The sequence below is a fragment of the Oncorhynchus keta genome, unplaced genomic scaffold, assembly GCF_023373465.1.
Source record: "Oncorhynchus keta strain PuntledgeMale-10-30-2019 unplaced genomic scaffold, Oket_V2 Un_contig_26782_pilon_pilon, whole genome shotgun sequence".
In the NCBI taxonomy this organism is placed as follows: domain Eukaryota; kingdom Metazoa; phylum Chordata; class Actinopteri; order Salmoniformes; family Salmonidae; genus Oncorhynchus; species Oncorhynchus keta.
The window spans coordinates 17,501-29,884 of record NW_026285165.1 but is presented as its reverse complement, the minus strand read 5'-3'; the positions used below and the strand labels follow the sequence as shown (position 1 = coordinate 29,884).

Here is a 12,384-nt window from a genome sequence, read left to right as displayed (position 1 = left end):
TCATTAGAGAGAGAGAGAGAACTCTATAGGTAGATCATTAGAGAGAGAGAACTCTATAGGTAGATCATTAAGAGAGAGAGAGAACTCTATAGGTCGATCATTAGAGAGAGAGAGAGAGAACTCTATAGGTAGATCATAAGAGAGAGAGAGAACTCTATAGGTCGATCATAAGAGAGAGAGAGAAACTCTATAGGTCGATCATTAGAGAGAGAGAATTCTATAGGTAGATCATTAGAGAGAGAGAGAGAGAGAGAACTCTATAGGTAGATCATTAGAGAGAGAGAGAACTCTATAGGCCGATCATTAGAGAGAGAGAGAGAACTCTATAGGTAGATCATTAAGAGAGAGAGAACTCTATAGGTAGATCATTAGAGAGAGAGAGAGAACTCTATAGGTAGATCATTAGAGAGAGAGAGAGAACTCTATAGGTAGATCATTAAGAGAGAGAGAGAGAGAGAACTCTATAGGTAGATCATTAGAGAGAGAGAACTCTATAGGTAGATCATTAAGAGAGAGAGAGAACTCTATAGGTAGATCATTAGAGAGAGAGAGAGGACTCTATGGATAGATCATTAAGAGAGAGAACTCTATAGGTAGATCATTAAGAGAGAGAGAACTCTATAGGTAGATCATTAAGAGAGAGAGAGAACTCTATAGGTAGATCATTAGAGAGAGAGAGAGAGAACTCTATAGGTAGATCATTAAGAGAGAGAGAGAACTCTATAGGTAGATCATTAGAGAGAGAGAGAACTCTATAGGTAGATCATTAGAGAGAGAGAGAGAGAGAGAACTCTATAGGTAGATCATTAAGAGAGAGAGAGAGAATTCTATAGGTAGATCATTAGAGAGAGAGAGAGAACTCTATAGGTAGATCATTAGAGAGAGAGAGAGAGAGAGAACTCTATAGGTAGATCATTAGAGAGAGAGAGAACTCTATAGATAGATCATTAAGAGAGAGAGAGAACTCTATAGATAGATCATTAAGAGAGAGAGAGAACTCTATAGGTAGATCATTAAGAGAGAGAACTCTATAGGTAGATCATTAAGAGAGAGAGAGAACTCTATAGGTAGATCATTAGAGAGAGAGAGAACTCTATAGGTAGATCATTAAGAGAGAGAGAACTCTATAGGTAGATCATTAGAGAGAGAGAGAGAACTCTATAGGTAGATCATTAGAGAGAGAGAACTCTATAGGTAGATCATTAAGAGAGAGAACTCTATAGGTAGATCATTAAGAGAGAGAGAGAACTCTATAGGTAGATCATTAGAGAGAGAGAGAGAACTCTATAGGTAGATCATTAGAGAGAGAGAACTCTATAGGTAGATCATTAAGAGAGAGAGAGAACTCTATAGGTAGATCATTAGAGAGAGAGAGAGAACTCTATAGGTAGATCATTAGAGAGAGAGAGAGAACTCTATAGATAGATCATTAAGAGAGAGAGAGAACTCTATAGGTAGATCATTAAGAGAGAGAGAACTCTATAGGTAGATCATTAAGAGAGAGAGAACTCTATAGGTAGATCATTAGAGAGAGAGAGAGAACTCTATAGGTAGATCATTAGAGAGAGAGATAACTCTATAGGTAGATCATTAGACAGAGAGAGAAGAACTCTATAGGTAGATCATTAGAGAGAGAACTCTATAGGTAGATCATTAGAGAGAGAACTCTATAGGTAGATCATTAGAGAGAGAGAGAGAACTCTATAGGTAGATCATTAAGAGAGAGAACTCTATATGTAGATCATTGAGAGAGAACTCTATAGGTAGATCATTAAGAGAGAGAACTCTATAGGTAGATCATTAAGAGAGAGAGAGAACTCTATAGGTAGATCATTAGAGAGAGAGAGAGAACTCTATAGGTAGATCATTAGAGAGAGAGAACTCTATAGGTAGATCATTAAGAGAGAGAGAGAACTCTATAGGTAGATCATTAGAGAGAGAGAGAGAACTCTATAGGTAGATCATTAGAGAGAGAGAGAGAACTCTATAGATAGATCATTAAGAGAGAGAGAGAACTCTATAGGTAGATCATTAAGAGAGAGAGAGAACTCTATAGGTAGATCATTAAGAGAGAGAGAACTCTATAGGTAGATCATTAGAGAGAGAGAGAACTCTATAGGTAGATCATTAGAGAGAGAGATAACTCTATAGGTAGATCATTAGACAGAGAGAGAGAAACTCTATAGGTAGATCATTAGAGAGAGAACTCTATAGGTAGATCATTAGAGAGAGAACTCTATAGGTAGATCATTAGAGAGAGAGAGAACTCTATAGGTAGATCATTAAGAGAGAGAGAGAACTCTATAGGTAGATCATTAGAGAGAGATAACTCTATAGGTAGATCATTAGAGAGAGAGAGAACTCTATAGGTAGATCATTAAGAGAGAGAGAGAACTCTATAGGTAGATCATTAGAGAGAGAGAGAGAACTCTATAGGTAGATCATTAGAGAGAGAGAGAGTCCTTTAACCATTTGTACATTGTTTCACTTTATATATTCACTTAATATATTATCTACCTCACTTGCTTTGGCAATGTTAACACATGTCTCCCATGCCAATAAAGCCCCTGAATTGAATTGAAAGAGAGAGAGAGAACTCTATAGGTAGATCATTAGAGAGAGAGAGAACTCTATAGGTAGATCATTAAGAGAGAGAGAACTCTATAGGTAGATCATTAGAGAGAGAGAGAGAACTCTATAGGTAGATCATTAGAGAGAGAGAACTCTATAGGTAGATCATTAAGAGAGAGAGAGAACTCTATAGGTAGATCATTAAGAGAGAGAGAGAACTCTATAGGTAGATCATTAGAGAGAGAGAGAGAACTCTATAGGTAGATCATTAGAGAGAGAGAACTCTATAGGTAGATCATTAAGAGAGAGAGAGAACTCTATAGGTAGATCATTAGAGAGAGAGAGATAACTCTATAGGTAGATCATTAGAGAGAGAGAGAGAACTCTATAGATAGATCATTAAGAGAGAGAGAGAACTCTATAGGTAGATCATTAAGAGAGAGAGAACTCTATAGGTAGATCATTAGAGAGAGAACTCTATAGGTAGATCATTAAGAGAGAGAGAACTCTATAGGTAGATCATTAGAGAGAGAGAGAGAGATAACTCTATAGGTAGATCATTAGAGAGAGAGAGAGAGAACTCTATAGGTAGATCATTAGAGAGAGAGAACTCTATAGGTAGATCATTAGAGAGAGAACTCTATAGGTAGATCATTAGAGAGAGAGAACTCTATAGGTAGATCATTAAGAGAGAACTCTATATGTAGATCATTGAGAGAGAACTCTATAGGTAGATCATTAAGAGAGAGAACTCTATAGGTAGATCATTAAGAGAGAGAGAGAACTCTATAGGTAGATCATTAGAGAGAGAGAGAGAGAACTCTATAGGTAGATCATTAGAGAGAGAGAACTCTATAGGTAGATCATTAAGAGAGAGAGAGAACTCTATAGGTAGATCATTAGAGAGAGAGAGAGAACTCTATAGGTAGATCATTAGAGAGAGAGAGAGAACTCTATAGATAGATCATTAAGAGAGAGAGAGAACTCTATAGGTAGATCATTAAGAGAGAGAGAGAACTCTATAGGTAGATCATTAAGAGAGAGAGAACTCTATAGGTAGATCATTAGAGAGAGAGAGAGAACTCTATAGGTAGATCATTAGAGAGAGAGATAACTCTATAGGTAGATCATTAGACAGAGAGAGAGAGAACTCTATAGGTAGATCATTAGAGAGAGAACTCTATAGGTAGATCATTAGAGAGAGAACTCTATAGGTAGATCATTAGAGAGAGAGAACTCTATAGGTAGATCATTAAGAGAGAGAGAGAACTCTATAGGTAGATCATTAGAGAGAGATAACTCTATAGGTAGATCATTAGAGAGAGAGAGAGAACTCTATAGGTAGATCATTAAGAGAGAGAGAGAACTCTATAGGTAGATCATTAGAGAGAGAGAGAGAACTCTATAGGTAGATCATTAGAGAGAGAGAGAGTCCTTTAACCATTTGTACATTGTTTCACTTTATATATTCACTTAATATATTATCTACCTCACTTGCTTTGGCAATGTTAACACATGTCTCCCATGCCAATAAAGCCCCTGAATTGAATTGAAAGAGAGAGAGAGAGAGAGAGAGAGAGAGAGAGAGAGAGAGAGAGAGAGAGAGAGAGAGAGAGAGAGAGAGAGAGAGAGAGAGAGAGAGAGAGAGAGAGAGAGAGAGAGAGAGAGAGAGAGAGAGAGAGAGAGAGAGATATATATATATATATATGAAAGAGAGAGAGAGAGAGAGAGAGAGATAGATATATATAGAGATATATAGAGAGAGAGAGAGAGAGAGAGAGAGAGAGAGAGAGAGAGAACTCAAGGCTGGAAGGTTAACGCTTCTTCAGGTAAACAATGAGAAGGAATCCATTTGGAATCCTTTGGACATTAACCCAGAGCCGTGTAAATGGCTGTGGTTTAACCTATTAGGACAACAACAACCAGATCATATCACACATCCCATGTGAGTGGCAGGGTTGTATTCATTAGTGTTGACCAAGGCAAAACGTTTCAAAACATTGTGCAATGAAAAATGTAAAAACAAGTGTTTTTAATTGGACAAATTCAGAGAAAATCCTTCCGTTTCAAGATGTTGTTTGGTGCCGAGTGAATAAGACCCAGGCCTCTCTGAGTGTTTGACTGATGTACGACGCTACAAAGACGGGCAGTAATGCTGCTCTTAATGAGATTCATTTAGACAGGAAACACGGGCGGCCTTGATGAAAGGACTTCACTAATACACTACTTAGGAGGGAGGATGGGAGGAGAGAGGATAGGAGGATAGGAGGGAGGGAGGGATGATAGGAGGGAGGATAGGAGGGAGGGAGGGAGGGAGGATAGGAGGGAGGGAGGGAGGGAGGATAGGAGGGAGGGAGGGAGGGAGGGTGGATAGGAGGGAGGGAGGATAGGAGGGAGGGAGGGTGGATAGGAGGGAGGGAGGGAGGATAGGAGGGAGTGAGGGAGGATAGGAGGGAGGGAGGATGGGAGGGAGGGAGGATAGGAGGGAGGGAGGGAGGGAGGATAGGGGGAGGGAGGGAGGATAGGAGGATAGGAGGGAGGGAGGAGGATAGGAGGGAGGGAGGGAGGATAGGAGGGAGGGAGGGAGGATAGGAGGGAGGGAGGGACGGAGGGAGGGAGGGAGGATGGGAGGGAGGGAGGGAGGAAAGGATGGGAGGGAGGGAGGGAGGGAGGGAGAGAGGAGAGATCATGGGAGGGAGGGAGGGAAAGAGAGATGATGGGAGGGAGGGAGGGAAAGAGAGGATGGGAGGGAAGGAGGGAGGATGGGAGTGGAATCAATAAGGAATCAACCTCCCTACAGTATCTTTACCATCCTACCATAATGAATCAACCTCCCTACAGTATCTTTACCATCCTACCATAATGAATCAACCTCCCTATCCCACCATCCTACTATAATGAATCAACCTCCCTTATCTTACCATCCTACCATAATGAATCAACCTCCCTACAGTATCTTTACCATCCTACCATAATGAATCAACCTCCCTACAGTATCTTTACCATCCTACCATAATGAATCAACCTCCCTACAGTATCTTTACCATCCTACCATAATGAATCAACCTCCCTATCCCACCATCCTACTATAATGAATCAACCTCCCTTATCTTACCATCCTACCATAATGAATCAGCCTCCCTATCTTACCATCCTACCATAATGAATCAACCTCCCTATCTTACCATCCTACCATAATGAATCAACCTCCCTATCTTACCATCTTACCATAATGAATCCACCTCCTATCTTACCATCCTACCATAATGAATCAACCTCCTATCTTACCATCCTACCATAATGAATTAATCTCCCTATCTTACCATCCTACCATAATGAATCAACCTCCTATCTTACCATCCTACCATAATGAATCAACCTCCCTATCTTACCATAATGAATTAATCTCCCTATCTTACCATAATGAATTAATCTCCCTATCTTACCATCTTACAATGGCCAGTAGGCACAGCATGAGGAACTGCTAATTCATTACAGTTAGAACCAGTTAACCTTAATGGTAGATTAAGGATTTTGGCCTTTAAGGACGATAATCAGACATGAGCCAAGGTTAGCTCATCTCCCTGTAACACTCAGTCTGAGATTAGACATGTCTGGAACCCCGAATGAGTGAGGAACCCATGACAGGAAACAGAATGAACAGGAGCCTGGCCCTCACACAAAACATATGGTCGTGTAGTGTAGTGTACCATGCATGTCTCCAGGTCCTCCAGCCTTTCTGCCTCATTCAGCTCCGTGGTGGCCCGTTTAGGAGCCCTCTCCTCGGGTACGTCCAGGTCCACAGACTCCCGCTGGACCAGAGGACGCTCCTTCCTCACCAGGTGGTCAGCCTAGGGGGGAGCAAGACATAATGACTATTACACTACTGTTACTATAGTCACTATTACTGTTACTATAGTCACTATTACTGTTACTATAGTCACTATTACTATGGTCACTATTACTGTTACTATAGTCACTATTACTGTTACTATAGTCACTATTACTGTTACTATAGTCACTATTACTGTTACTATAGTCACTATTACTGTTACTATAGTCACTATTACTGTTACTATAGTCACTATTACTGTTACTATGGTCACTATATTACTATAGTCACTATTACTGTTACTATAGCCACTATTACTATGTTCACTATTACCGTTACTATGGTCACTATTACTGTTACTATAGTCACTATTACTGTTACTATAGTCACTATTACTGTTACTATAGTCACTATTACTGTTACTATAGTCACTATTACTGTTACTATAGTCACACTTACTGTTACTATAGTCACAATTACTGTCACTATGGTCACTATTACTGTTACTATAGTCACTATTACTGTCACTATGGTCACTATTACTGTTACTATGTTCACTATTACTGTTACTATAGTCACTATAACTGTTACTATGATTCACTATTACTGATACTATGGTCACTACTATGTTCACTATTACTGTTACTATGGTCACTATGTTACTATGGTCACTGTTACTATGTTCACTATTACTGTTACTATGGTCACTATTACTGTTACTATGGTCACTATTACTGTTACTATAGTCACTATTACTGTTACTATGGTCACTATTACTGTTACTATGGTCACTATTACTGTTACTATGGTCACTATTACTGTTACTATGGTCACTGTTACTATGTTCACTATTACTGTTACTATGGTCACTATTACTGTTACTATGGTCACTATTACTGTTACTATGGTCACTATTACTGTTACTATGGTCACTATTACTGTTACTATAGTCACAATTACTGTTACTATGGTCACTGTTACTATGTTCACTATTACTGTTACTATGGTCACTATTACTGTTACTATGGTCACTATTACTGTTACTATGGTCACTATTACTGTTACTATGGTCACTATTACTGTTATTATTGTCACAATTACTGTTACTATGTTCACTATTACTGTTACTATGGTCACTATTACTGTTACTATGGTCACTATTACTGTTACTATGGTCACTGTTACTGTTACTATGGTCACTATTACTGTTACTATGGTCACTGTTACTGTTACTATGGTCACTATTACTGTGTATTATTATATATGACCTATATGATCATACACCTGTACTAGTGAACCAGTGACTGACTATGAATCATAGAATTCATGTTAGAATTTCACAGAATATTCAAGCTAATGTGTTGTTATGGTTATCATGAGTAGCAATGTGTTGCCATGGTTACCATGAGTAGTGATTCCACTGTATCTCCAGGCATGATTAAGACTCACCAGTGTGTGCTGAGAGCCAGACAGGGCTTCTAGGATCTCATCTACGATACGGTCTGAGAGGAAGGAAGCCAGGCTCAGCTTTACCTCACTAGGAGAGAAACAGAGAGGGGAAGAGGAGAAAACAGAGGGATGAAGAGGAGAAAACAGAGGGGGAAGAGGAGAAAAAACAGAGGGATGAAGAGGAGAGAAACAGGTAGGGGAAGAGGAGAAAAACAGAGGGGGAAGAGGAGAAAACAGAGGGATGAAGAGGAGAAAACAGAGGGGGAAGAGGAGAAAACAGAGGGATGAAGAGGAGAAAACAGGTAGGGAAGAGGAGAAAACAGAGGGGGAAGAGGAGAAAACAGAGGGATGAAGAGGAGAGAAACAGAGGGATGAAGAGGAGAGAAACAGAGAGGGGAAGAGGAGAAAAACAGAGGGATGAAGAGGAGAAAACAGAGGGGGAAGAGGAGAAAACAGAGGGATGAAGAGGAGAAAACAGAGGGATGAAGAGGAGAAAAACAGAGGGATGAAGAGGAGAGAAACAGAGAGGGGAAGAGGAGAAAACAGAGGGATGAAGAGGAGAAAACAGAGGGGGGAAGAGGAGAAAACAGAGGGATGAAGAGGAGAGAAACAGAGGGGGAAGAGGAGAAAACAGAGGTATGAAGAGGAGAAAACAGAGGGATGAAGAGGAGAAAACAGAGGGATGAAGAGGAGAGAAACAGAGGGGGGAAGAGGAGAAAACAGAGGGATGAAGAGGAGAAAAACAGAGGGGAAGAGGAGAAAACAGAGGGATGAAGAGGAGAGAAACAGAGGGGGGAAGAGGAGAAAACAGAGGGATGAAGAGGAGAAAAAGAGGGAAGAGGAGAGAAACAGGGAGGGGAAGAGGAGAAAACAGAGGGAGGAAGGGGAGAGAAACAGAGAGGGGAAGAGGAGAAAACAGAGGGATGAAGAGGAGAGAAACAGAGGGGGAAGAGGAGAAAACAGAGGGGGAAAGAGGAGAGAAAAAGAGAGGGGAAGAGGAGAGAAACAGGGATGGAGAGGACAGAAACATGGATGAAGAGGAGAGAAACAGGGATGGAGAGGACAGAAAAAGATTGATGAAGAGGAGAGAAACAGAGGGATGAAGTCAGAAAGAGGAGAGAGGCTTCGTTCATTCCCACTTCACAGGGTCAACATTGAGGCAAGGCTGTGTGGGCCATCAGACCAGCAGGCTGTGAACAACCCCCTGGCGTTCTAAATGATAGTGTGAATCTACACTAGAAGGATAGACACCTGCACACTGTCCAACTACAGGACCAATAAGTGGGAATCTACACTAGAAGGATAGACACCTGCACACTGTCCAACTACAGGACCAATAAGTGTGAATCTACACTAGAAGGATGGACACCTGCACACTGTCCAACTACAGGACCAATAAGTGGGAATCTACACTAGAAGGATAGACACCTGGACACTGTCCAACTACAGGACCAATAAGTGGGAATCTACACTAGAAGGATAGACACCTGCACACTGTCCAACTACAGGACCAATAAGTGTGAATCTACACTAGAAGGATAGACACCTGGACACTGTCCAACTACAGGACCAATAAGTGGGAATCTACACTAGAAGGATAGACACCTGGACACTGTCCAACTACAGGACCAATAAGTGGGAATCTACACTAGAAGGATAGACACCTGAACACTGTCCAACTACAGGACCAATAAGTGTGAATCTACACTAGAAGGATAGACACCTGGACACTGTCCAACTACAGGACCAATACGTGAATCTACACTAGAAGGATAGACACCTGGACACTGTCCAACTACAGGACCAATAAGTGTGAATCTACACTAGAAGGATAGACACCTGCACACTGTCCAACTACAGGACCAATAAGTGGGAATCTACACTAGAAGGATAGACACCTGCACACTGTCCAGCTACAGGACCAATAAGGGGAATCTACACGAGAAGGATAGACACCTGCACACTGTCCAACTACAGGACCAATAAGTGGGAATCTACACTAGAAGGATGGACACCTGCACACTGTCCAACTACAGGACCAATAAGTGTGAATCTACACTAGAAGGATAGACACCTGGACATTGTCCAACTACAGGACCAATAAGTGTGAATCTACACTAGAAGGATAGACACCTGGACACTGTCCAACTACAGGACCAATAAGTGGAATCTACACTAGAAGGATGGACACCTCCACACTGTCCAACTACAGGACCAATAAGTGGGAATCTACACTAGAAGGATGGACACCTGCACACTGTCCAACTACAGGACCAATAAGTGGGAATCTACACTAGAAGGATAGACACCTGGACACTGTCCAACTACAGGACCAATAAGTGTGAATCTACACTAGAAGGATGGACACCTGGACACTGTCCAACTACAGGACCAATAAGTGTGAATCTACACTAGAAGGATAGACACCTGCACACTGTCCAACTACAGGACCAATAAGTGGGAATCTACACTAGAAGGATGGACACCTGCACACTGTCCAACTACAGGACCAATAAGTGGGAATCTACACTAGAAGGATAGACACCCTGCACACTGTCCAGCTACAGGACCAATAAGGGGAATCTACACTAGAAGGATGGACACCTGCACACTGTCCAACTACAGGACCAATAAGTGTGAATCTACACTAGAAGGATAGACACCGGCACACTGTCCAACTACAGGACCAATAAGTGGGAATCTACACTAGAAGGACAGACACCTGGACACTGTCCAGCTACAGGACCAATAAGTGGGAATCTACACTAGAAGGACAGACACCTGGACACTGTCCAACGACAGGACCAATAAGTGTGAATCTACACTAGAAGGATAGACACCGGCACACTGCCCAACTACAGGACCAATAAGTGGGAATCTACACTAGAAGGATAGACACCTGGACACTGTCCAGCTACAGGACCAATAAGTGGGAATCTACACTAGAAGGACAGACACCTGGACACTGTCCAACGACAGGACCAATAAGTGTGAATCTACACTAGAAGGATAGACACCGCACACTGTCCAACTACAGGACCAATAAGTGGGAATCTACACTAGAAGGATAGACACCTACACACTGTCCAACTACAGGACCAATAAGTGGGAATCTACACTAGAAGGATGGACACCTGCACACTGTCCAACTACAGGACCAATAAGTGGGAATCTACACTAGAAGGATAGACACCTGGACACTGTCCAACTACAGGACCAATAAGTGGGAAGCTACACTAGAAGGATAGACCCCTGGACACTGTCCAACTACAGGACCAATAAGTGGGAATCTACACTAGAAGGATAGACACCTGGACACTGTCCAACTACAGGACCAATAAGTGTGAATCTACACTAGAAGGATAGACACCTGCACACTGTCCAACTACAGGACCAATAAGTGTGAATCTACACTAGAAGGATAGACACCTGGACACTGTCCAACTACAGGACCAATAAGTGGGAATCTACACTAGAAGGTTAGACACCTGGACACTGTCCAACTACAGGACCAATAAGTGGGAATCTACACTAGAAGGATGGACACCTGCACACTGTCCAACTACAGGACCAATAAGTGGGAATCTACACTAGAAGGATGGACACCTGGACACTGTCCAACTACAGGACCAATAAGTGTGAATCTACACTAGAAGGATGGACACCTGCACACTGTCCAACTACAGGACCAATAAGTGGGAGTCTACACTAGAAGGATAGACACCTGGACACTGTCCAACTACAGGACCAATAAGTGTGAATCTACACTAGAAGGATAGACACCTGGACACTGTCCAACTACAGGACCAATAAGTGGGAATCTACACTAGAAGGATAGACACCTGCACACTGTCCAACTACAGGACCAATAAGTGTGAATCTACACTAGAAGGATAGACACCTGCACACTGTCCAACTAAAGGACCAATAAGTGGGAATCTACACTAGAAGGATAGACACCTGCACACTGTCCAACTACAGGACCAATAAGTGTGAATCTACACTAGAAGGATGGACACCTGGACACTGTCCAACTACAGGACCAATAAGTGTGAATCTACAATAGAAGGATAGACACCTGGACACTGTCCAACTACAGGACCAATAAGTGGGAATCTACACTAGAAGGATAGACACCTGAACACTGTCCAGCTACAGGACCAATAAGTGTGAATCTACACTAGAAGGATAGACACCTGCACACTGTCCAACTACAGGACCAATAAGTGTGAATCTACACTAGAAGGATGGACACCTGGACACTGTCCAGCTACAGGACCAATAAGTGTGAATCTACACTAGAAGGATAGACACCTGCACACTGTCCAACTACAGGACCAATAAGTGTGAATCTACACTAGAAGGATGGACACCTGGACACTGTCCAGCTACAGGACCAATAAGTGTGAATCTAACAATCAGGGCCACTGCTATGACGTTAACACAGACAGTGACAGAGGACACAGACAGGCACAGAGGACACAGACAGTGACAGAGGACACAGACAGTGACAGAGGACACAGACAGTGACA

At 41.9% G+C, this 12,384-nt stretch overlaps 1 protein-coding gene across 1 annotated transcript in view; it reads right to left on the bottom strand.

Annotated features, from left to right (window-relative positions):
* Window positions 1-6,164: 6,164 nt before the first annotated feature.
* LOC127922706 (F-actin-uncapping protein LRRC16A-like) overlaps window positions 6,165-12,384 on the bottom strand; it is a 14,563-nt gene continuing 8,343 nt past the window's right edge. The window contains exons 6-7 of the mRNA XM_052506593.1: window positions 7,853-7,940; window positions 6,165-6,422 (exon numbers count right to left, since the gene is read on the bottom strand). Coding sequence (XP_052362553.1) covers window positions 6,165-6,422; window positions 7,853-7,940 — 346 coding nt within the window. The remainder of the gene's footprint in view (window positions 6,423-7,852; window positions 7,941-12,384) is intronic.